Consider the following 25,439-nt stretch of genomic DNA (forward strand, 5'->3'; position numbering starts at 1 on the left):
TGAGAGGATAAACACAGCACAGTCACCACGCTCGCTGGATGCAGACATGCAGAGCAATGGGCTTTGTCTCATGCATCCCAGCACTTCTACACAGACCAGCAAGACCAGGGAACATTCAAATTCTGCTCATTTCCAGGCATGGACAGTCATGAAGGGGGGTGCTACACGGCCCACTCATCGAAGTACCCCCTCAGGAGGCAATGCTCAGGTGTAGGGGGGGAGGGGCGACTTCTGAGCACCTTCTTCCTGTTCCCCTTTTAAGGTGAGTGAGATGTTTCATTATTCTTGAGACCAGTCTCACTGTGTAGCCCTGGCTGCCCTGGAACTCACTCTGTAGACCAGGCTGGCCTCGCACTCTCAGAGATTTGCCTGCCTCTGCCTCCTGAGTGCTGGAACTAAAGGCATGTGCCACCACACCTGACCCTATCATTTTTTATTTTGTATTCTGGGTCTTTACATATTTTGCAAATTTGTCTCCCACCCTGCAGACATTATTTTAGACATTATTTAATTTTATTAAATAACTTGTTTATTCTAGACACTAATTAATTTTGAACACTCATCTATCACTGAAGTTATTTAGCCACATTCCAGAACATCCAGGAGACAGAAGGAAAATCCCCATCACACAAATGTTACCTTTTGTTAACATGTAGGGAAGTGGGTGCCATGATGACTGCAGCTCACTGAGGAAGCTCATTTACAGTGCCTCAAAGCTGTCCCTACCAGCCGGGCAGTGGTGGCACACGCCTGTAATCCCAGGACTCGGGAGGCAGGGGGATCTCTGTGAGTTCGAGGCCACAGAACTTCTCAGACAGGTGTGGTGCACACACCCAGCATTCAGAAATAGAGACAGGAGGAGCAGGAATTCCAAGGCCATCCTGGGCCACATGAGACCCCATCTAAAAAACAAACAAACAAAAACCACATCTTCAGAGCGTTCCCATCTTCCCCAACCAACTTGCCCCTCTCCAGCACTACCCTCCCCCACAGCTGCTAGTGCCTACCATGTTGCTCTGTCTCTACGTGAACTCTTGGCTCTGGAGACCTCAGGCTTGTGGGGTCACCACACTGTCCTTTGGCTGGCTTATTTTTCCTTACTTCTGAGTGGCCATCATTGTTTGGACAGCCTCAACTTACTGTCTGGCCGGGGCAGCCGCCACTTCTTAGCTATGGTGAAATGCTGCTGTGAATGTGGTGTGCAGACACCTGCTGTTTAAATCCCTGATTTCTCTCCTTTGGAGTGTCTGCTCTCACCATCCCTACTTTTTAAAAATATTTTATGCATGTGAGTGTTTGCCTGCATATATGTTCATACATTACAGTGCCCGAGAAGGCTAAAGGCATCAGCCCTCCTGGAACTGGAGTTACAGACAGTTGTGAGCCACCATGCTGTGATGCTGGGAATCGAACCTCAGGTCTTTACAACAGTAGCAAGTGCTCGCTTCTGAACCATCATGGCTCCAATACCCTCAAACTTTTTCTTAAAAAAAAAAAATTCTGGCTGGGCAGTGGTGACACACACCTTTGATCCTAACACACGGGAGGCAGAGGCAGGCAGATCTCTGTTAGTTCGAGGCCAGCCTGGGCTACAGAGTGAGTTCCAGGACAGGCTCCAAAGTTAGGATCCTCTCCCGTGTGTGTGTGTGTGTGTGTGTGTGTGTGTGTGTGTGTGTGTGCATGCTCTCAGGTTTATCAAGACTGTCCTGAAAATCTCTGGGTCCAAAGTGAAAGGTATTTGGACAGCCATGGGATGGATATTCATATCTTGGAACAACTATATAGTGCAACTATCTGTGCACTACTTTTGACGTGCTGTCTCACTTTTATTATTCTGCTTCCCTCCATGGTGTAGGAGAAAACCTTTCTATTTGTTTCCAGTGTCCTGCTGACAGCTTATCTGTGAGGGAACCAAACTGGGTGATCCAGGCAGGTGGGTTGTAATAGTTGGTCTCCAGATTAAATCTGTGCTGGGGTGTGGCTTGCCTGGCACACTTGAGACCTAGAGTTCCATCCCCAGCACTGAAAACACAAGAAAAAGATCCAATGTTTATATATCTCAAATATGGTATATGTTGTATTGTCAAGACTCAGTGTCTCTAAGATCCAGGGAGACATAGGACCTAGGGACCTACTGCAGATGGTCTGGGCGTTCTGAGAACGACAGTTCTTCACTAAGAGAGACAGTGGAAATGGGTCAGACTCTGGGTGTTTTTATGTGAATCTCCTCATCCCAAATTATTCTCAACTAGTTCATGTTTCAGGAGCCATTTTCAGCCCAAAGTTCATCATTGGTTAGCAAGAACCTCTTTAACAGATTTGGGGTACCACCTGTACCACAAACTACATTGTGAGTCATGGCATGTGTTTAGGCTCGCCTGGGTCCTCAGGCATCTGCTTATCCTCATAGCAAAAGCAGAGGTTTGAGCAATCACAGCAGTGGACTCTTGGACAATGTTTCACTCACATGTATATATACAACCCCCTCCTCATACACACATTCCAGTTTTGCCTAAGCTTCAGATTGATTCTGTTGACTTGCCTGATTTTCCAGATGAAGTTTGGAATTTTTTTTTTTTTTTTCAATTGTCTTTTTAAAAAAATCAAGGGGTTGGGGATTTAGCTCAGTGGTAGAGCGCTTGCCTAACAAGGCCCGGGGTTCGATACTCAGCTCAAAAAAAAAAAAAAAAAAAAATCAAGCTGAGCGGTGGTGGTACACACCTTTAATCCCAGCACTGGGAGACAGAGCCAGGCAGATCTCTGTGAGTTCAAGGCCAGCCTGGTCTACAGAGCGAGACCCAGGACAGGCACCAAAACAACACAGAGAAACTTGTCTCAGAAAAAAAACAAACCATCAAAAAAATCAAATTGTTTTGCCTCATAAACTCATTGAGGACCCGCCCACCTTGGGAATGGCTCCACGATGTCTATCATCTTTCCTGCCTCAGGTAAACTTGTCCTATACTGTGCTGGATGACAGGCATTCCTCCCAACATTCTCCTTGGGGCTTCGTCCACTTCTGAGGCCCTGGGATTGATCAATGAGATTCATTCCCTTCCCTCTCCTGGTAATAGGTCACCCGGAGGCAGGAGAGACTGGGAAGGACAGAGCTGGTCCCTAAAGGTCACACAGGAGGTTTGGCTTCTGCCATGGAAAATGGGAGGAAGAAGCCAGGCTTGGAAGTGTCCCAGAAGAGGAAGGGAGGGAGGGGGCCTGGGCTGGCCAGCCCCACCTGGGTTCGAACAGTTGGAACAATGACCCACCCCACCCTGGCTGCACTGGTGCCTGGCCCTGTGGGATCCTAAAAACAGTGGTCACCCTGCTCAAGGCTTGTGGCTCCTGATCTGCCTGGGTGCTTTTGTCTGCAAAATCCTAATTGTTTACCAAGTAATGACAGAGTGGTGGGAGTGTGAGGGGCTGATCCTTGTGTGGAGGAAGGAATACAAACAGCCCCTGGGGCTTGCTTGGGCCTTGTCCCTGTGGTTCTTAGCTCTCCAAAACCACCAGTCTCTCACACTGGTTCGATAACACTTTCTCACAGGTAGTCCCTAAATTCAATAGGCAAGGATGCGTGAAGAATCAACCTATTCAACAGTCATTAGGGGAACACCTATCCCAAGAATGCAATGGCATTGAGTGTACACAGAGGGAAGCCACTCACCTGCCGGCTGCCTCTTGGCCTGCCTCTCAGCGCCTGAGACTGTGCCTGGAATGGATGCTCCAAAGTTTTGGGCTAACAGGGAAAGGAAATAGGCCAGGGAGGGCCTCGTGGCCTCTTGTAAACTTACTCTGCGTCCTAGGCTTGGATCCTGGCCTCTGGGTCCTCTGAAAAGCTCTAGGTCTTGGATGTGGGAGTTCCACATTCCAGATTCCAGATTCTAGGCCTGGAATGCCAGGGTCTGGAGTCTGATGTCTGGGTTGAAGGCCTCATTTTAGGGTTCTTGCTAGGTTCTAGGTTCTGAGCTCCAGGAGGGCTCTGGATGTGAGGAACCTGGCTGTGGACTCTGTGGTTCTGGATTTAAGGGTCCTGTGCTCTGAGCTCTTCAGTTTGGATGTGGGTGCCCAGGCTCTAGACTCTGAGCTATAGATCCCTAAGCTTTTTAGTCCAGGGCTGTGATTCCTGATTCTTAGGTTTAAACTACAGGTTCTAAACAAGTGCCTCTCAACTTTCCTAATGCTGTGACCCTTTAATACAGTCCTTCATGTTGTGGTGATTCCAACCATAAAATTATGGCCCTGGTCCCACAAGGACCACCATACTGGCCTTCTGCTGGCTGTAACCACAGTGAAGGCAGGAGCAGCTTGCTATCTTGTCCCCAGGTTTCAACTACAGGGTTGTGTGTTTATTTGATAAAGGATGGATCTGGGAGTAGATATGCATGCATGTGTGTGTGGTGGGGGTGGGGGTGGGGGTTAGCAACCCCCTTTGCCACGTACTGTTATAGGTATAGGAAGCCTCATCAGTGAGAACAAATAGGAACCACTTCAAAGGAGGTCATGTGCCAGGTGTGAGATGTAATGATACTTCTTGGTTCAGGGCAAACTTGTCTGGCCCAAAGTTCAGAACAGACAGTCTAGAACAATGATTCTCAACCTGTGGGTTTCGACCCCCTTGGGGATTGAACAACCCTTTCACAGGTAACAGCACTGGTGGCCCAGGATATCAGTGACTGCCTGCATCTGAAGTCCACACATTGGCCAAGGGAAACCTTGATGAAAGATTCTAGGCATGTGATTAGTGACACTTGCTGAGATTACTGCCAGGAACAACTTTGTGTACAGGCCAGTGACTGGACACATCACTGACTGGATGCAATGATAGCATACCGGTGATCGGTTATCAATCGGTGACTGGGTGATCAAGTTTGCCAATTAACAGATTTGGCAACCTGGTACCCTAGAAACCAGAGCTGACCACACCTGCGGGAACCTGAGTGGTGCCAGGGCAGTTATTGGCTCTCTGAAAAGCCCAAACAGGCACCTTGCTGGGCTCTCAGAAAAGGAGGCTGGAGAAGAGCCCTGTGCACCCCCATGTACCTTCCCTGGTCTCCAGGGAGGAGGCTTTAGTTAAATGGGGACTTCTCTGAAAGACAAGAGACAGCAGAAACAAGGTGACTTGACAGCTCAAGCCCCACCAGGGATGTGGGGTCTCAGGGACCCACTCGACAGGCTGCAGCATTCACAAAAAAGTATTTTATTATTTTTAACAGTATTCACTTTAAAGGAATAGGAGAGTAGCATACAATTTTTACAGACAATATTTAAATGTTGTACATAGTTAACAATAACTTAGGTCACTAAACCAAAATAAAACAAGCCAAAAACATAAAAACAAAAATACTGCCGATTCTTTTTCTTATGCGGGTACTAGCACAAAATAAGTTACTTCCGGTTACAGAGCTCTGCAGCAATTGGACGCCAATATTGCACTTAGTTGACTTAGCACAATTGTCTTCCCGGGCTAGGGGCCCCCTTGCTGGCTGCTGCACCACCGCCACCGCACAGAATCGGAGCTTGGGACACATTTTATGTACAGCTGTACCTTGAAGGAATCCAGCCAGCCACAACAGAACAGAACCCCTGGGGGTCGCAGGGCCACTGCCTGCCTGCCCTCTGTCCCCCAGCAACCAAGAGCATAAGATCCTTCTTGTCCCCAGCCTCCTGCTAGGGCCCTGGGATCCAAGAACTATTCAAGAAAGAACAGTGAAGCTCAGCCTTGGTTTGTAGGTTTTATTCCTTTTCATACTGGGGCTTCTGTGGCAACGTACAATTGACTGGACCCAAAACGAGTTTAAAAATAAAACCACTCATCAGTGAGTTAAGCTTATGCAGTTTGGGTTTTGTTTTGAATATTTTCTTATTTATCTTAGAGTGGGAGGGGATCAAGGGGTTAGCAGAAAAAGGATGTATTTACAGGGGTCCAGCTGGCCTAGGCACAGGCCACAGCTTGGCCATGTGGGTCACGCCAGCTTTGGCCTCTCGAAGCCAAGGGAATGATCTGGGAGACGTTTCCCCTTTCCAGAGAATGCTTCCTTCCTGTGACCCAGCCCTGGCCTGGGAATCTGCGCAGGACCGCCTGCGATTGTCTCTGCCTTCTAGGGCTGCGTCAGGGCAGGGGCTACCCTTCAGGCAGCTGGGGAGAAGGCTCAGGCTGAGGCCCTGTAAGTAGACCCCAAGGAAGGACCCAGAGAACACAAACAGTCCATGCCTCCATGTCCTTGTAAGAAATAAGAGCAAAATAAATTATTATTTTTTGCCTACTCCTTTCTCCTTCAAAAAATGGTTTCATTTTTCTGTCCCCAGTCTTCTCCTTTTCTTGCTATAAACCTGTCTGTTTTGCTCTCCAAGCAACTGTCTGTGAAAAAAAAAACTTTTCTGGGCAGCACACAGGGCACACACAAGCTGTAGCCCAGTTAGAAACATTCACAGTAACGGCGGCGGCACAAGGCTGGGAGTCCTCCACGGAGAGGTGGCTTTGGCCAGGCTAGACTGGCAGGAGGAAGTGGGTCTCTTGGGATGGGCTGGAGCCAAAACTGTGTTCCACCCAGCCTGGGAGTGCCCGGGCCTCACTCTGGTTCTGCCAGCCACCCTCGATGTCCATGTCTGTCCAGAGGGAAGCTGTGCCTAGCCCATGGCAGTCACCATGCTGGATGGGTGGGGGTGGCCGAAGGAGAGACTGGAGGAGGGGTGGATGGGTGTTGGCGTGGGCAGGATGTGTCCAGAATGGCTGAAGGGTGGGAGGTGGCCCACGGGTGCCATGTGTCCAGCCAGGGCAGCCGCACTGAATGGGGATGACTTCTCCTGCATACACTTGGATAGCTCCTCAAAGCATTCAGCCCCTTTCTTGCTCTTCTTAGATTTGCTGGACATCTTCCGGTTCCGGGTCTGGATTCCTTCCTTCTTCATAGTCAGTGGCCTGTTAACCTGGGGGCAGCCATAGAGCTTTTAGAATTCCTTCTCCACAGGTCAAGAGAGACTGGGTTACATATATCCCTAGGGTGTCAGGAACTGTGCCTTCAGCCCAGGCTCCAATGTCACTCACCAAAGTCCCCTTAAACCTGCTCTCGGTCACCCTCTCAGGAAAGGAGACTCCATGGCCTAACACTGTTGTTTTCCATCCACTAAATGCCTGTACAGCTTGCCTCCTCCTAGACACCTCTAATCCTCCCCTGCCCCTAACTTTTCCTAAGACGGACAAGTCCCCTGCCGACCCTGCCCCCACCGGTCCCCCCAGCTCCAAAGCAGAGGCATCCTTCTTACAAGAAGCCCTTCTGGTACTCCTGGGCTGGCCAAGCTGGCTGCGGCTTCCCAAGCCAAGCCAAGCTGGAGATTGTGGCTGGGGCCGCTGGCTGGCCGGGCTGCACAAAGAGCTGAGGTCCCTGGGGAGGGGTGGGGTGCACTCACATTGTGCAGCTTGTAGTAGAGGCCGCAAGCGTTGCACACGGGGTCCCCGTTGGCGTTCCGGCGCCATAAGGTGGTGGTTGTGGTCTGACAATTTGCACAGCAGGTGCCCGCTCTCCTGGCAGCAGACTAGGCGGGGAGGGGCGGGGAGGGGAGCGTCAGAGGGCCCTCTCCCACGCCCCACCTTGACCTCCTCCAGGGCCCTTAGCACCACCCCCAATCTCACCACTTAGCCCAGGAGCAGTGGGTCCCACAGGGGAATCAAGGCATCTCCGACGAAGGAATTTTAGAATTTGAGAAGTAAGTTGGGGATCACAGAACTTTGGAATAAAGAGCTCTTAGAATCCAAATGATTGTAAACACGGAAGGGAAAAGCAGCCACTTCCCCCAACTGCCTAGCAGTCTAATTTCCTAGTTAAGGAAACTGAGTCTAAGGGACAGTTTAGCCCTCTGGCCATCCTGAGTGGCTGTCTTCAGCTGCAGTCTCCTCCCCCACCGTTTCCCCTGGAAATCCAGAAACCTGGTGAGTCAGGGCTGGGAGGCCAGGGCAGCAAGACCCCGCATTGCCCAGGAGAACCCAGAAAGGCCTGGGCAAGTTTGAGCCCGGGATTAAAGTGTGCAGCTGCCTTGTCCTATACAAGATCTGCAAGTCACCAAGAGAGTTTAAATTCAATTTAACTACAGTTTAAAACTAAACATTCAGTTCCTTTGACTGCACTAACCACATTCCTAGCGATCAATAGTCATACTAGCCAGAGGCTTCCATACAGGACTGAGGAGCAAAGACATCCTCATTCCCTGCTGGCCTAGATCCCTGCACTCAGAGAGTTCTCACCTGCCGCCTTTACCAGACCCTAGTCCCAGCCCCCCAGGAAATGCCAGTCAGAGGCGGGGAGTGGAAGAGAGGAGGTCTGCTCTCTAGAACAAGGAACTCAAGGTCCAGAGAGAAAAGCTTTTTCCTAGAACACACATCACCCTTCCGCCATCCCTTCTGCCCCAGGTAAATGGAGTGGTGGTAGTGTCCTGCCCCCTCATCCCCCAGCAAGCCTAGCACTGGACTCCACACGGGCCAAGTCCAGCAGAGTTCAGAGTGGCCCGGGGCCTGAGCCTGCTCATGGAGGGGACCAGAGCTGGCCGCCGCGGGGGCAGGGAGGGTGAGTAAGCAGCCTGAAGCTGGAATTCTGACTCAGGGGCCAGCAGTATATCCTCCCACCACCCCCACCCGCCCGCACCCGCCCTCACCCTGCTCCAGGGGGAAAAAAGAAAAAGGGCCCCAAAGCGGGTGAACGATTTAAGCTCATAAATCACTTCGCCCTGAAAAAAAATATATTTATTATTCTTAGCATTTTACACATTATTTGCAGAGTGGAGGGTATTAGAAATTTCAAAACAGCCCAGCGAGAGGCAGGACTGAGTCGAGGTGGCTCTGAAAACTTGCCGGTCCGGAAACAGATACACGAAGTTTCCTTATCTACCGGCTGCAGATGTCCGGATAGGAAACTCCGGCAGGAGATCCGAAAGGACATTTTTTTAAAAATCACTCAAATGAAAATACACAGTATAGGTGACTCCATGGAAAAATAATAAAGGGCAGGTTTTTTTGGTGGCTGCTGTGTGTTATTTAAATAAGCGAAGGAGACTGTGAACTGGGGGGTGAGCGGGGGAGGCCAGAGCTGCCACAGGGAAAAGTACTTCATGACCCTATTTTTAAAAAGAGGGAATCGAAGGCCAGAACACGAGGGTGGGCTGCTGGACCCTGGGTTCTGGGAATCCTTCAGCAGTGGGGGGGGGGGGAGGGGTGCCGGGTGGCTGCAGGACAGGAAATTTGGCAGGAAAGAATCCACCAGAATGAAGACCGACCTGACTGACCCCCCAAATGATTTTAATGATAAGAGATTTTCAGGTGGTGAAGTCTCTGCATTTGAAGTTTTGTTGTTGGGTTATTTTCGTTTTTTGGGTTTTTTGTTGTTGTTGTTGTTGTTGTTTGGGTTTTTTTGTTTGTTTGTTTGTTTGTTTTTGTTTATTTTTTCCTTCCCTTAACTAACCACCAGCTCCACTCAGGCTGGTGGCCACCATAGCCCTGCCCTGCCCCACCCCGCACCACAACATGCCCGTTCCTACCAGCCTCCGCTTGGGCTTGATGAGGGGCCGGTTCTGTCCGTTCATCTTGTGGTAGAGCCCGCACGCGTTGCACAGGTAGTGGCCAGTGCCATCCCGTCGCCAGAGAGGGGTGGCTGTGGCCCCACAGTTGACGCACTCCCGGCCTTCTGCAGGGAACAAGGAGAGACACAAGGCCTGCTTAGTGGCTAGAGGATCAAGTCTGACACACAGTTATATCAAGGGGGACTTTTAGTCCCACCCTGCAGAGGGATTCAAGGGATCCCTCATAGAAGTGGTCCTGAGTCTTTTAAGGACAAATCCCCCGTTTTAGATGCTCCTGAAGAAAAACAAAGAGAAGCCTTAAGTACAGGGTACCGGGATTCACAGAGCCAGTAGGAAGCTACCCGGAAAAGGAACTGAAGATCAGCTTTTGGAACCCAGGCTACAGCCACAGTTGCCAGCCTGACCTGGGTCTGGGGAGCCTCTCTTCCTCCTCTCCCCTCCCATTTCCTCTCACTTTGCCTCCCAACTGTGCCAGCATCTCCAAGTCTGTTCCCCATCTCTATACCAGCCCCTCGCTGTCTTTATGTTTGGTCCAGGGTCAGGAAACTTCTCTTCCCCCAGCTTTTCTCCTTTTCCAGCCAAACCCCCAGAATTCAATGATCAAAGGTGCTGTTTTTAAAAAATGAAATAAGTCCTTTCACTTTAGGTTAGGTGGCCTTATTTTTTGTTGTTGTTTTTGGTCATCTGGAATTCAAATAAAACACAAAACAAACTTGGAAGAAAGGGCTACAAAGAAGTTAAAGACGGACTAGAGCTGAGTAGGGTGTGCTGAGTAACTGGCACCTGGGACAGCCCTCCTGGTTCAGTTGAAACTAAGAACCTATGAACTCAAGCAACCTATGAACTCAGGGATACACTTTGAAGAAAACCTTCCCCCTCCCTAGCTAAAAGCTACGGGAGGAGCCCAGAGCCATGGGTTATTGCCTGAGGGCCACATTGCTAGACAAGCCCAGCTGGATCCAGCTAGGGCTGGCAAAGGGGTGCAGGCACCCGCAGAGGTTCTCACTCCTACCCTCAGGGAGAAGGACCAGGGTCACTAGGATACAAACAGGCCTTGGGAAATTTGCTTTGGGGAAATCTCCCAGGAGATCTGGAGTCACCGCAATCCAGAAACTAGAGTAGCAGTTGGAGAACCGGATTCCTTTAGGGATTCCTTTAGGGCCTGCGTCTCTGCAGTGCCCGCAGCATGTGCACACGCTCCCAGATACACGTACACACATGGCCACACTGACTCCTTCCCTCACCTACACCCTGCCTTCTCCCCCACACCCAGTCATGAGGCTGCTCAGTTTCAGCTGATCCTTGGGGAGGGGACAGGGAATCTTATTCTGAGTGTGGGCTGCTGCTTACCAACCTTGGAGAGGAGGGCATGGTGAGCTCAGGGTGAGGAAAGGAACTTAACATTGGGGTACCAGGAGCACTCAAGGGCAGGATGAAAGTTCTAGGGTTTCCATCCTTCCCACGGGGAGCTACAAACACCTGTGGACTGTCAGCGAGGACCTGCCTCCCACTCTTGGATCAGGAGCACTAGTGTGGCCCCCCTCTTCAGATCACAACCCCTTTGACAGAGACACACCCCACCCACAGGCCCTGAAGTCCCACACCTGCCTTTACCTGAGCATGAGCGTGCTTTGCTTCGCTGCTTAGGGGTGAAGCTGGAGGCTGGGCCACCCAGGAAGCCTCCAGGATGGAAGAGCCCGCTGCCATAGTCATGAGCTGAGGCAGGCACATAGGAGGGATAGGTGGGAATTGGGTGGTGTGTTGCAGGCTGAGTGCCCATGGTAGCTAGGCCTGGGCGCAGGGGACTGCCACCTTCCATCTTCATGCTCTCAGACAGTGACACTTGGTACTTGACACCGTCCTTGTCCTCACCCCGGGCTACACTACCCCCTGCAGAAGATGAGGCTGGGGAAGCGGCTCCCGTGGTGCTGGGGTCTGGAGAAACTTCTTTAGGTGGTGTGGGTGGGAAGCCGAAGAGATGGGAGCTGGAGTGGGCTGCAGTGGGGGTGAGGGAGGCCACTGAGCTCCCGCTGCCTCCCCCACTACCACCCGCAGCCCCTGGGTACACGGACAGAGGCCCTCCGGGTGCTCCAGCAGCTGAGGGGTGCAGCGGGGTCTTGGAAAACGGGCTGACGGTCCAGGGGCTGTGGTGATGGGCAGCGGCGGCAGAGAGGGCAGCTTTGCCCCCGTCCAGCCATGGCAAGCCTGGGCTGTGCAACAAGTGTGGTCGGCACATCTGGCCTCCAGTGAGACGGGCTGCAGTAGAGGGAGAAGGGGTTAATGTGGGCAGGGGTCTCAGAGCCATGACACAGGCACACAGGATCACAACTCAGGGAACAACAATCAGCAGCCCCACCCTTTAAAACACCAGAAACATAACAGCCCGGCCTGTAACCATCAGCAATATCAGTGAAAGGCCGAAGGACAAGTGACACAGAGCAACCCCACCGGACAGGGCCCAGAAGGATTCCCCCAAGACAGTTGGAAACGGACAGAAATCCTACAGGTCCCAGACGACCCCCTCCCTCCCCCCAGAGGTCACTGCCTCCACCTTCCCCAGCCCGATTTCGCAGCTGCTCAGATTCCTGTAGATCCCACATCCGGGAAGCAGCAGCGGGCCGTCCTCCCCTCCAAGGCCTGGCGTGGACGCCGGGCTTCCAGAAACCCCGAGGACCGAAGCTCACCGTGCGCTGGGCTGTAGGAAACGCGCGCGCGCGCGTGGGCCGGGTTGGCGTAGTAGGGGTTGCCCTGCGAGTCGAGATGGTTGAAGAAGACGTCCACCTCGTCGGGAGGCAGCAGCTGCGCTGGCTCCATGTAGTTGTGCGCCAGGCCCGGGTGGTGCGAGTCGGGGTGCTGCGCATTTAACACGGCTGGGTGCGCCATCCAGCGAGGCTGCTCCGGCGCCACCTCCATGGTCCGCTACTGCGGCTTGGGATCCAGGCGAAGGCGGGGCGGCCCTGAGTGACATAGGAGATGTGAGGGGCACTGCTAGCCTCTGACACCCCCCCCCCCCAATCGATGTCTTGAGAGCAAAGGCGTTCCTGTGTAGCTCCACTGAGGACCGGGCCCCGGGTGGGAGGAAAGCGCAAGGTTCAAAACGAAAGGAAGGTGGAGGAAGGGGTTCAGCCTCACACACTCGCAGGGAAACCAGCGTTCCCACAGCCACACACCCATGCACACGAGATCACACACAGGGATGGACCCTGACACCGGCGACCCCAAACAAACGCACGCAGAACTGAAATCAGGTTCTCACACCGAGCCCCTGTCCTCTGGGCACAAAAACACACGAACTCCGTCTAAAAGTTAGAGATAGGAGCCTAGACACTCACTCTGAGGCACACAGGCACCCCACCCCACCCCCGCCACTCACTTACATTGGCGATGTATACACAAACTAATCTCGACACCCCTCGACCCCAAACACGAACACGCACACGCAGTTCCTGGAGCTGAGAGCCGGTCCCCAAAGCCCTCTCCAGCAGTCAGCCAGACCTCTCCCCAAGGCATAAGAATGTAATCGCCCACAGGAGATCCTGGCCTGAGCTCCACCGAGATCCTTTCAATCTAGGAGTGCCCACAAGCCCCCTGCTCCTCAAACTTACACTCTCAGCGGCGCGGGAAGGGGAGGGCTCAGCAATAGAGAGTAAGGGACACCAGGAGAGCCCCTAGAATCGCGGGTCCCGCGACAGCGCGTTCAGAAACTGGCGGGTTCACGGGATAGGGGCGGGGGACAGCGCGCGCCTCGGCCTCCGGCCCGCCCGGCTCCGGCCCCTCGGCATCCTCCGGCCGCCCTGGCGCCAGCTGCCGACTCCTGCACAGACATGAAGCGGGGGCCGCGCACGCCTAAGAAGCTGGCGCCAGCCAATCAGCACCGCGCGCCGCCCAGCCTCCGCCCCCCCATTGGCTGCGCCCGCAGCTTCGGCCGCTGGACTTCGGGACTGACCCGCGAGCCGGCCCCCCTCGGCCTCTCGGCCCCCTCCCAGAGCCCTCCGGGCGGCCTCTGATGCCAACGCCCCCCCCCCCAGGGGACCCTCGCTGTGGGCAGAATCCTGCACCCCTCCGGCAGACGCTCGGGTCCTCCAACCTCTGCCCTCCCAGCAACTAGCCACCAACCGGGTTCCTGACTTCCCAGGAGCCGAGGACTCGCATCTTCTGGGTTTTTTTCTCTGCTAGGACCCCAGCCTTCCACTCTCTCCAGCGGAGCCCCAGCTCCTTCGCTACGGACTACAGCCCGCCTGAGTCCTGCGGACTCCCCCAGACCTCTGCCTCCTTGTGCAAGGGGCTGATAGGATCGGCTGGATAGCACGAGTCTAGGACTGTGGACCCCTCTAGGGCACTCGGGCTTTGGGTACTAGGACACTTTTAAGACTGTGCTGGACCGAAGGTCGCGGTCCGGCCAGTGGCCCAGGGAGAGGGAAGGGCTCCGGGCGTGGCCTTAGCAGACCACCAGGCCGAACTGCTTGGGGCGAAGCCGTTGAGCTGGGGACTGGCGCCAGCCTTGGCTGGAGGGAGACTCCCGGGGCATTAGCCATATGTATATTTTTTCCTCCTAGGGGTCCCCGAGACGGCCTTCGGGGAGAGGGGAGCAATGTTTTGAGCACTTTGTGCCTAAAGTCACCTGGAGTTTTTCTGGCAACACCTCCTTTCTGGGGAGGCCGTGAGCTCGGAGGCGGGTATACAAACCTAGCTCCTTCCCTGGGTATAGACCTGAGACCTAAGCTCAGAAAGAGGCTTGCTAGTCAGACTTTTAGGGGAATCTAGACAGGTGCGAGGGGTTGGCCGAGCTCGATGCCCTCCCTCGAGCCCCTCTAGTGTTCTTTGCAGGGCACTAGACCCCCAGGGGATAATCCCAGAGGGGTTCCAGGTGGGTCCCGAGCCGGGGGAGGGCTGGGGTCCCCGCCGCCCCCAAGGATGGGGGAGGGGCAGCAGGATTGACAGTCCGTAATTGGGTAACTGGAGGCGGCTTCTCCGGCCCGGCGGCCCCGCCACCGCGACGCCGGGCCCCTGACGTCACCCGATTCGCCAGGAAATGAACTTTTTAATAATCCAAGGAGGGAGGAAAGCCCTCGGTCCCCTCGGCTCGGGGGGCGCCCAGCCCGGCTCAGCTCTGCGGGCGCGCCCCCATCACCCCCTCCCAGGTCCTCTGCGGACAGCTCTGAGGGGGCGCGCGCACTGCAGGGCCTCCTCCGGCCTCTGCGGCTGGCGTCGATCTGCCTGTCCGAGGCTTTGGAACAGGTACAGGCCCGGGGTGCAGAACTGCACTGGGCTGCAAACCCGCACCTCTCGCTCCCTGGGGGGTCCCTCCTGTCCTCCGTGCTCCCTGCGCTCCAGCGCACCAGAGCCAGCAGGGACCCAGGCGGCTCCGGAGTCCGCTCCCAGCCTAGACAGGAGGTCGTGCGATAGGGCGGGAGGGTCTGCAGGGGCGCAAGGCCGCGGTGCCTCGGGGCGGGCTGGGCAGGTGGGTGGTCTCTGTGCCGCCAAGCTAGCGCTCCCACTGCTCGGTCCGCTTAGGACCCACTCCCTCTCTGGGATCGCTTTCTCGGCTTCACCCCGCCTTTAGACCACGACTCTTCATTAACGTGCAAAGCGAGATCGCCGCGGAGTTTCCAGAGTGTTCGATGTCCCTGGAACCTAGCAGGAGCATCTAAAGGCCTCGCAGCACCGGCGATAACCCTACTCTCGGCAACGGTGCCCCGGTGCCCCATGCGGCCGCATCCCAGGCCTCTGCTCTGCAGACTTCCAGGAGGAGATCGCGGAGCGCAGAGGAAGCTGCTGCCCTTGGCCGTGTAGGCGCCTCGCCTGGCAGGGCGGCAGGGCGGGGGGGCCTCCCAGCACCATCCCCGAAATCAGGTAATTCCCCTCTTTTCTCTCCAAGTCGCAATTAAAATTATCTCGCTGCTTGAACGAGATGGGGGTTGCGGTTTCCACGCCACGTCGCCGACAGGGCAAGTCCTGCCTCTCGCAGAGGTGAAAGTGGTCAGCCCGGCGGGTCCCCACTCTAAACGCGAGCCCTAGTGTTGCCCACCCGCCTCGCGCAGTGCCGAGTGCAGAAAGGGATTTAATTACTCCGCTCGGCAGCTCAGAAAATCGCCACGCAACAAGGGTTTAGTCAGGCGGTTAAGCGACGCTTGAGCCAGGGCCTCAGGAGACCCGCCACAGCCTGCCTGCCGATGGGCATGGGGTCTGGGGTGGGGTGGGGTGGTGTCCAGCCAGGTCCTTTGAGGCCCCAAGGCTGCCTTCTGGAAACTGCAAGCAGCCAGCCGGCTGGCCCGAGGCCCTGCCGAGGTTGGAGCCCCTGCGTCCGATGCGGGACTGCTGAGTTTTCCAGCAGGAACAAGCCCGTCTGAAAGGGAAAATTGCCGGCTAGGTAGCAGGACACTGAATTGGAGAATAAAGGAGAGCCTGCGCTGATGAACGTGTGTGAACCAGATCGATCCACAGCCAAGAGCCCACTACTAGGCCGAAAATGAGCCGCTAATAAAGCCCAAACAAACACCAGGGAGGGCCGAGACAGATCCCAAGATGGCTTAGATTCGGCTTACCCCAGCCCCCGTCCACCGACCCCCAAAACGAAAGCAAATTTATTCCAATTTACAGCCCCCTACTAAGAGGTCCCAGGACACCTTCAGGTGGACACTTGTCCTTTTTTTTTTTTTTTTTTTTTGTAGTTGTTGTTGATTTTGGAGCGTACCTGGGGCTACTCTTCTCTGAACTAAACTGTCCTTTTCCTTCCGTGGAAACAAGATTTCTAGGAGAACAGAGGGAGCTTGGCTCCCAAACCGAATTTTGTAACCGCCGTGTGTGTGTGTGTGTGTGTGTGTGTGTGTGTGTGTGTGTGAGAGAGAGAGAGAGAGAGAGAGAGAGAAAGAGACAGAGAGACACAGAGAGAGAGCGACAGAGAGAGAGACAGAGAGACAGAGAGGGACCTGGAAGCTTCTGTAGAGAGGGACAGTGCATGGGGGTACTCCTGAGTGGGAGCTGGGTTCTGTGGACCCAGGCCCTTTTCTGGGTGTGGCCCGGATCCTGCAAATCAGTCTGAAAGGCGATGGAGTCATATGGCCCGGTTGGCGCTGCTCTCTCACTTGCCCTTTGTGTAAACATCCTCATCCAAGCCGGGGGCACCTCTGGAAACACAAGTTTGCCCTCTCCTAAGGGCAGCTAACTGGTCGACTGGCTTAGGACTGCCTTCCAAACTGAAGTCGTTCACAACCCAGAGGCCTCCAGCCCTGCCTTAGCCACAAGCTTCGAGGGACACTGGGAAGGAAGTGGGGGAGCTTTGGTCACTGTGGCTCAGTGTCCCCTCTAAGTGGAGGACTCAGATATGTCCCAGGCAGCATCCATCAATTTAGAAGGGCTCCAACAGTATTTCTTGCTCTCTGGGGTTCGCTTCCAGCTCCTCAAATCAAAAGATTCCCGCTTCCCTAGCATCTACCGTCTTAGTCCTTTGGAAACACAGAGGCTGGGACCCAGTGTGTTAGGTTCTGGCCCGCTGGTGCCAGGTGCCTTGGACTCTGCCATTTCTGGTCTACTTCTGTCCTTCACACCCCACCCGCAGACAATCGGGGACCTTCTCTTCGCCAACAGCTATGCTTTGCTCAGAGGCCTGTGGGTCAGCAGCTTGACAACTGCTAAATGCATTTCGTTAGATACAATTTGCTTGCAATTTGTCAGCCCGGCTGGGAAACACTCTCCAGACGCCTGGCAGACGCTTCGGTCTACCTGGTTCCTGGATGCTGCCTGCTTATAAACGAATCCCAACTTGGGCCTTAGTGTAGACCCAGAACTCACCCCGAGATGTTCCCGACCTTGGGAGGCAAGTTTCCCCCACCCACCCAAACAAACGAATTTCTTTCCTTGTTTTCTAATAAAGGAGCAGACGCCATACGGAAGGCCCTTCTGAATACAAGACCTTTCCCCTCACTGCTGGCGTAAGCTCGAGTTCAAGCCCAGCCGCTACCGAACGGTTTAATGCCCGGTGTCCAGACAGGCCCAGAGTTCTGTCTACGCCTCTCCACAGCGGATCCCTGAGCTTGCGTGCGCCTGGTTCTTATTGAAATCCCACTGAAAGGATTCTGGCTCCGACTTGGGCAGGGGAAGACTTACATTCCCTGCGCTCTCCCCCACCTGCACACTCGCCACACAGGATAAAGGGCCGCGGGGCGCCTCGAACGGGGGGCACAAGCAGGAGCGAGCCGGGTTAAGCCGCGCAAAGCCGGTGCACGGGACCAGCCGGCAGGTGCAGCCAGCACCCGGCTGCCCGGGCTTGGGCGCATAGGCCGCCGCGACCCGGGGGTGGGGAACCGCCAAGACAAAGGCTCCAGCTCTGAGCTGGGAGGGGGGCGCGTCGCAAAAGCTCTGGAAAGCCGAGTCTCCAGGTCCAAGGCTCCGGAAAAAAAGGAAGGCAGGAGCCCCCAGGGAGGTCTTTGGGTTTCCGGATGACCTGGGTTTAAGCCACTAGTAGGACCGTGCGATCCGGGTGTTAGGAAGGCCGAGCCTGGGATCCGGAGGCTCGGGACAGCGCGGGCAGCGGAGTGCAGGAACTTACCGACAGCGGCGCGGTGGGCGGCGCCCTCGGGCGGCCACGGCCAGGGCTCAGCAGGGAGGGAACGGTGTGTGCGGCGTGGATAGTCTGCCCGCGGGAGCCAGCGCGACAGCGGCGGTCACCAGCGGGACCCCGGCGCGGCGCCGAACGAAAGCCCGGTGCGCAGGCCGCGGCTTTTGTCCGCCGGATGGGCCCCAAGACCGGCTATGGTTGAGGTGATCGCAGGCCAGAGAGACCTGAGCAGTGAGCTACTGCCGGGCTGGCCTGGCCACCTCTCTCGGTTCTGGCTGCCTCTCGGTTCCCGGCCGCAGCGCGGCAGCTTTTTATTTCGACATCACTTGGGGGGGGGGGGAGCGCCGCAGGGGGGCAGGAGGGTGCCCAGGCTCTGCGCCCTGGGCTGGCCAGGCTCGGGCCACTAGTCAGTCGAGGCGCGCACACTCTGCAGGCCACTCCCGCCTTCTTAGGGCCACGCAAGCACTTCTGCTCTCAGGGATGTAATCTCAGAAAGCCTGGGATGTCTCTCTTTGCAGACTCTTCCTCACAAGCCAGTACACAGACACCTGCCCCTCCTTCCATACACACATTGTGCACGTGCTGTCGCTGTGTAGATGTCTCTGGACAGGAGCTCTCCGGCACACACAGGTATAAGGGGCACACACTCTCACCGACACACAGCTCCCTTACTTCCTGTACGTTTGGCCAAGTGCAGATGTATGTATTTCCACTTTCTTCCCCACGAAAACCCGTTCCCAACACAGAAGCATTTTAGGACAGGAGTTTCTGGTGTGTCCTTGGCCCATTATTGGCAAACCGTTTGAGTCAGAAAATGCCACAAGGGGAGCAAGAGGCTTGTCCTTACCCGGGTAGGAGGCAGTCTGGTGGCAGTCTGAGCCCTAAGGAGGTACCTGAGCTAGGTAGCAATGAGAATCCATTCCTTGTACTACCTTAAGCTCCTCTGAGAAATTCAAAGAATCCCACAAACTCACTCTGTTGGGAAAGACCAAGCGTCTGTCCGGTGTGCCCCATGCAGGGAGTGGGTCTGCTCCTCCTTCCCCATCCTGTGCCACCAGCTGTTCTAGGTCTTTCTGAATCTGTTGCATTGTGTATGCACTCTCTGCATGCAATTCAGTTCACGACGGGGAGTTCCCAGGTGTGTTTGCAAAACTGAACGTATCCCTAAGCACTTGCATTGGGTAGCTGGCCACACCTTGACTGGTATCGGAGTGTGACCCCACAAATGAATGTAAAACAGTGTCTGTGGAATTGGATGTCTATCTCTACATCTAGATATCTCTGGGACAGACCACCATCTTCAAGAATCATGTGATAAGCAGAGGGTATCTCTAAGTATGTCTTAATGTGTTACCTTTGTGCATTTGTGTTTGTATCTAGACATGCATTTGTGTATGTGTCTTGAATAGTCTGGATATCCATGTATACCTTTCAACTTGTATTTAAGTGTGTGTGCGCGTGCGCGAGGAAGTTGCAATGTGTCTGGATATACACAAGAGAGGGAGTTGCAATGTGTCTGGATATTCACTGACAAGTCTATTAATTAGTGAGGAGTGTGTGTATCTGTATTTGAGGCCATACAGGTGTGTATGTGTCATGTGCATGCATGTGCACGTGTGTGCACACACGTGTTTAAAGGCAAGGTCTCACTGTGTCACTGTGGCTGGCCTGGAACTCACAATGACATCTGCCTCTGATTCCTGAGTCCTGGGATTAAAGGTATGTCCCACCACTCAGGGTTAGTATGTCTTAATGGCAGGTGATGATTTCCAACTTTGAGCTGAAGGCAGATGGGAACAAACACATCCAAGTATGTCTGCATATCTGTTGCTTCAGGTGGAACTGATATGTTGGGCTTGGTGTTTGTGGCCCTGTCTGAGGGGTGGGCATCTGTGTCTATCATTCCATCTTGGACCTGTGTTTCTGTGTCCAGGACTACTCTATGTCTGGTAGGGGAGGAGTGTGGAGACAGTATGTGTATCCTCGGGGCTCCCTGGCCACCGGCGCCTTCCCTAACCAGCAGGGCAGGCAGCCAGTGGAGCCCAGGGGTGCCATTTACTCTGGCACTTTCTGTCTGTCTGTGGGAGGGGGAGATGAGCCGATAAGCCTTATCTGCTATTACCAGGGCCATGCTGAATAACTGTTCTAATGAGGTGGCCTCACTGGGACCACCAGCTCCCAGGCTCCCTTCTTATTGGGTAGGGGCATGGTCAGCCAGATCTGGAGCACAGAGCCTCCCCTAGAAACCTGGTAGACCCTATGTCCTAGAGACCCTTATCTATCTATCTATCTATCTATCTATCTATCTATTCATTTATTTTAGGTCTGTCTTGATTCTTAGAGAAAGGTCCTGGATACTGCAGCGGCGAATCAAGTCTTCTCTTCTCTGCCTCTCTTCTCCGTGGGCGACAAGAGCCCCTTAGTCTGACTTCTGAGGTCATGCAGTAGGAGGCCCAGAACTTAGGGTGGAAGGAATTGGAGCTCCAGTGACAGAAAGATCCAGAGAAAAAGGAAGGGGCAAGCAACAAGGACTCCGGGAACAGATTTTTAAAAATGCGGTCACGCTAAGAGGCAGAAGCACTAACAGGGTGGGCCCAGGGACTGGGGTACTCAGGCCGAAATAAGCAACAAGTGACAGAATTAATCAGAGAGGTGGGAATAAGGGCGGAGAAAGTATCAAGCAGAGAAAGGCAGGACAGCGAGACAGAATCGAAATACGGGAATGGAGAGAACACAGAAACATGAGAGCAAGAGAAGAAAGACCCAGAGAGCTGTGGGTGGGGGAAAGCGGGGCTGCGGGAGAAGGACAGACTAAAGATGGAGAGACTAAGTCGGCCAGGCCAAAGGGAGGCCAGGGCCTTGGAGACTCCGCAAGGCATGAGCAGAGCTCAGCTCGGACCCCGGGCGGGGCACCGATCGCGGGGCGGTGGCGACGGGCAGGGGGGTCTGAGTGGGCCTGAGCCGCTGGCCGGGGTAATTTTTCATCTCGGCCGGCTAATCTTTGTTCCCGGCGAAGATAATGAATAGCCAATCGTTATCTGCCCGGCTCCCGGAGGCTGCTCGAGAATGGGGTTGTACAGGGCTGGGAATTGTTTCCAAAGTGCCGCGGAATAAATGGTGTTTCTTATCTCTGCCTTCCAGATTATCGCAGCCCTTTCAGAGCGCGCACAACAAATGCGCCCGCCATCGAATGCAGCATTTACCACCGCAGATCCGCGCGCCGATGGGCAAGCAGATAGCGTCCGCGGGGGGCTCGCTGGGCGGCGGGTGTGCGCCCCGGCTCTGCCCGGTGTGTTTGGAGGAACACGTGGGTATGCCAGCGAGTGGACTCTGAGCAAGCAAGGATGTGAGTGTGAGAGTAAGTGTGCCTAGACAAAGTGCACGTGTGAGCCCCTGAGCACACGCGTGGTGAGTGTTCGTGGCGAGTGCCAGGAAGTGGCCGCCGAGACGCTCGCCGGGAGTGGTGCTGCACGTGACCGCGTGGGGAAGCATGCAGTGGATGTGCTAGCCGTGTTTATTGCGAGGGCCTACAGGTACTGTTTAGGGGTGCGGAACAGAGGGGTTTGCAGCCACTCATGAATGTTACGCGTAGCACGTGCAGGTCGCACTCCACAAGGTGTGTTTCCGAAGCTGCGCGGTGGGCGCAGTAGCCTGTGTTTGTGCCAGTGGCACAGGCTTTTGGAACCAGCACGGATCTGTGGGACAGTGTGTATCCAGGGCGACCAGGTGTGCAGAGAGACGCGCGAAGCAAAGGGCCATTTTCGGGCCTTGCTTGAGCCTGTGTTGTGCAGACTCTGGGCTGGACATGGGCTATGAGGAAGAGACCTCTGTACGCCCGGTCCGGGGAGTGCTGGAGAGTGACACCGGGCCAGTAGCTGTTTGGGGGGGTTGAGAACGCCCAGGGGTCCTGGTCCTAGGGCCCCTCGGCCAAGGCCTTGCAGCTGGGGCGACATAGCCCAGCCCACCGCCCCGAGGTCCCGGTCGTGAGTGACACGCGCCGCCACAAAGGCTGTATTTTTCCAGGCCCGCGCCCCGCCCGCACGCGATGGTCCCCATGGCGACGCAGATAGCGCGCGGCCATTTTCCTATCTCCCCGGAGTCTATTATACAGCGGGATTAGCTCATCTCCAGGCAGGTCAAACCCAAAGTCACACAACCTGCGGCGTGAGCTCCGCCTCCGGCCGCTCCTCCTCCGCAGCCGGAGTGGTGGTGGTGGGGGACACCCGCGGCGTGGCCCGTATGCGGGATCAGAGTGCCACCTGGCGGTCGCGCGTTCCGGGCGCGCTGCGTGAGAGGCTGCAAGTGCTCCAGGCTGTGGCTTTGTGTGGTCGCTTGGGCGACCCCTAGGGAAAAGCTGGCACACAGTAGGTACCCCCAAAACCATTCACTGGAAGGATGGGCAGGCTGAAAAGTCGACAGGAGCTGACTGCCAAAGGCCACCGCTTGTTGGCAACAAAAGCCCATCCCACTGAATGAAGGATAAAAGCCGATCTCCCTTGCAACCCTGGAAGCCTTGCTGACCCCAGGCCCGGTTTCCTTCCTCCAGGGACAGCTAGCTGCCTTTGGATTCTCTGGACAGGAACCGTCTCTCCCTGTGTCTGCTGGTTCCTCCACCAGGAGAAGTCAGCCTGGGGTCAAATGTCACCTATCAGACAGCAGTTGCTCTCCTCTTCCCTACCCCTCCTCTGCTGGTTAGTCACATAGGATTTAGTGAATTCTCTAAAAACGTTTGCGTGCTCAGGGCTCTGTGATGTTCCGGACAATGGCAAAGCAGTGGAATTCTGACAACTGGTTGGGATAATCACATTAGGACCTGGTTGAGGACCAGAGGGTTAAGCCTCATGGGCCAGGATGCACAGCTTTCTTTCCATCATTGAACCTAGGATACCCACTAGCTGTGAGTTACAAGAGTTACTCAGTAACCACTCTGCCCCAGGGCCTGACCTTACCCACCTACCCATCTGAATGGGAGCTACAGGGTGCCCCACTCCTCTGCTCCTGCTGTGAAGGTGAACTTATCCCATCTTTCTCTCCTAGAGCAGGTCCTAAGTGATGGTGGTGGTGTCTGAACCACAGGAGACCTCACTTTCAATTTAGGTTCATTAGGCAGAGCAGTCCTGGCCTTGGTCATCCACTGCTGACTGTAAAGCTGGGACCGCAGGCTGCCAAATGGAGCTCAGCAGACTCCATCCTGGGAGCACTGGGGAGAGGTCTTGGCCAGGAGTACTTCAGGGTCTAGCAGCTCCCTCAGCACTGTCCTGGAAGAGGAGCTGAGTGGGGACCCCTCCACACCATCCACACACCCTCCCCTCCCACACTATTCACACACCCTCTCAGCTGGGCAGCCTTAGGCAAGTTGCTTTCCCACTCTGAGCCTCTGGTTCTGCCTCTACCGTTCTCCCTCCAGGATCATGGACTGTTGGCCTTGTGTGAGCTTGCCTTTAAAAAGCATTTGGTGAGCCTGGCTTGTCAAGCTGGCAGACAAAGTTCCTGGCCTGTGCCATGTTGAAAGTCCACCAGCACTCTGGAGTGGGGAATTTCACCTAAAGAATCTCACTTCTTGCTTTTTGTGAAACACTTGAAGATTGGCCACTTTGTGCCTGAGTTCTTGCATGGTGAGGGAATGCTGGAGTTCTGCAGAACCCCCTCTGAGCACTTGGTACCAACCCATGCCCATCCCACTGAGCCTCTGAGTTCTGCCTTCCCCTCCAGCACCGGGGCCTTCCGGCGGCGTGTTTCTCCCTCTAGGCCAGCAAAGCACTTAGCAATTAATTAGTCGATGCATTGATGCAAGCAACCTTCGAAGGAGGCACACGGCCACACTCTGAAGGTCTCTGGCTGTGCATATTGAACTTCACCCAACCTCCCAACATGGTGAAGCGGCCAGACCTGACTCATCACGCAGATCAACAAATCATTGGGTTAGGGTAAGTATTGGGAGGGGATATGTTTTCTAATATCCAGGCTTTCCTCTGAACAGCGGAAGCCGTGGAGTAAAGGAAGGGTGGATGCAGCCACTGTGTGGTAAAGCAGTAGCCGCAGCAGGAGCCGTGACGAGGTCTGGGGGGAGGAGGTGCTTACAAGAACTCGGGAACACAATATGTAAAGAGGGTTGACTGGACCAACAAGATGACGCTGGATAACGGTTTGTCAGCAAGCCTGACTGAATTCAACCCTAGGACCCGCACAGTTCAAGGAGAGAACCACCTTCTGCAAGTTGTCTTCTGGCCCTTACACCCTCCCTCAATAAACAAGTGCAGTAAAGGTGTCAGCAAAGCAGGGGAAGCACAGTAGGAAAATGTAGGGAGGGCATAGAGAGAAGACTCACTGAAAAGCAATGAGATGTCTCTTAAATAAATCAAAACATCCAATTTCCTTAACCTTTTTTCATTAATTCTGTTCCATATACATCAATTGAATTGTCTTTTTCTGATCTCTGTGTGTGTGTGTGTGTGTGTGTGTGTGTGTGTGTGTGTGTGTATGTGTTGTTGTTGTTGTTGTCCTTTTGTAGGATGTGCTGGGGATGGAACTCAGGACCCTGTGATGACCTCTGAGCCAAGCCAGACTCAGAAGTGGGACCATTTTTGAAAGACAAATTGTAGCCCTCTGAGTCAGGATTCATGAGCAGTGGTGGCACACACCTTTAATCTCAGCACTTAAGAGGAAGGGGCAGGTGGATCTCTCATTTCTAGGTCAGCCTGGTCTACAGAGAGTTCCAGGACAGCCAGGGCTATGTAGAGAGACATTGTCTCAAAAAAAAAAAAAAAAAAAGAAAAAGAAACAAAACAAAAAACTGAATAAATAATAAGAATTCTCTGGATTTACTGGCCTTGGTTGTGATGGGTCCATTTGTATTTTGAAAGTTCCTCACCCATTTTGGAGACAGAATGGACTTGAGGTAATAGCATGGAGGGCAGAGAAGCACCTGGAAGATGGTGAGGTGAGGCCAGGGTCCCACCCTGCAGTCTGTCTGTCCAAAATCTGACCTTCTCTCCATCTGCATAGCTGCTCCCCTGTTTCCTGCTGCTATCTTTTCCTGCCTGGATTACCATAGCAACATTCTCTCTGAACATCACAGCCAGGGTCCTATGGGAACCTCTCCCACCCTGCTAGGAGAAGCCCCGAGAGCTGATCCTTTGTTACTCTTCCAGCCACTGAGACGTCCTCCTGGTTCACTCAGCCCTCTCCCCAGGTGTGGGTGTTACCTTCCCAGTCCACTTCTTGCTCAGCTGGGAGAGGAGGAAATAGCAGGGATCAGGAGAGTCCGAGGGCTTACAGCTTCTGAGTGGGCCACTGGGCAGCACAGTGCCTGGGGTTC

At 54.5% G+C, this 25,439-nt stretch overlaps 1 protein-coding gene and 1 long non-coding RNA gene across 5 annotated transcripts; one reads left to right on the forward strand and one right to left on the reverse strand.

Moving 5' to 3' along the window:
• Positions 1–5,178: 5,178 nt before the first annotated feature.
• Gata2 (GATA binding protein 2) lies at positions 5,179–18,395 on the reverse strand. 3 transcript variants are annotated; one of them, XM_036181510.1, is made up of 7 exons: positions 18,113–18,395; positions 13,170–13,378; positions 12,249–12,521; positions 11,179–11,820; positions 9,523–9,668; positions 7,405–7,530; positions 5,179–6,924 (listed from the first exon to the last, which is right to left on the reverse strand). In XM_036181510.1, exons 3-7 carry the CDS (start codon positions 12,475–12,477, stop codon positions 6,625–6,627), a joined length of 1,443 nt encoding a protein of 480 aa, XP_036037403.1. In that variant the 5' UTR covers positions 12,478–12,521; positions 13,170–13,378; positions 18,113–18,395; the 3' UTR covers positions 5,179–6,624. The 3 variants fall into 3 exon arrangements, with proteins under 3 accessions (XP_036037403.1, XP_036037404.1, XP_036037405.1); XM_036181511.1 differs by lacking the exon at positions 18,113–18,395 and adding an exon at positions 14,848–15,098; XM_036181512.1 differs by lacking the exon at positions 13,170–13,378.
• LOC118579814 lies at positions 13,614–24,496 on the forward strand. Of its 2 annotated transcripts, none has more exons than XR_004944509.1 (3): positions 13,614–14,802; positions 15,128–15,417; positions 21,263–24,496. It is a non-coding gene; the product is annotated as an uncharacterized LOC118579814 (long non-coding RNA). The 2 variants fall into 2 exon arrangements; XR_004944510.1 differs by lacking the exon at positions 21,263–24,496 and adding an exon at positions 17,438–18,434.
• Positions 24,497–25,439: the final 943 nt, after the last annotated feature.

This window comes from Onychomys torridus, chromosome 3, assembly GCF_903995425.1.
Source record: "Onychomys torridus chromosome 3, mOncTor1.1, whole genome shotgun sequence".
Taxonomy (NCBI): domain Eukaryota; kingdom Metazoa; phylum Chordata; class Mammalia; order Rodentia; family Cricetidae; genus Onychomys; species Onychomys torridus.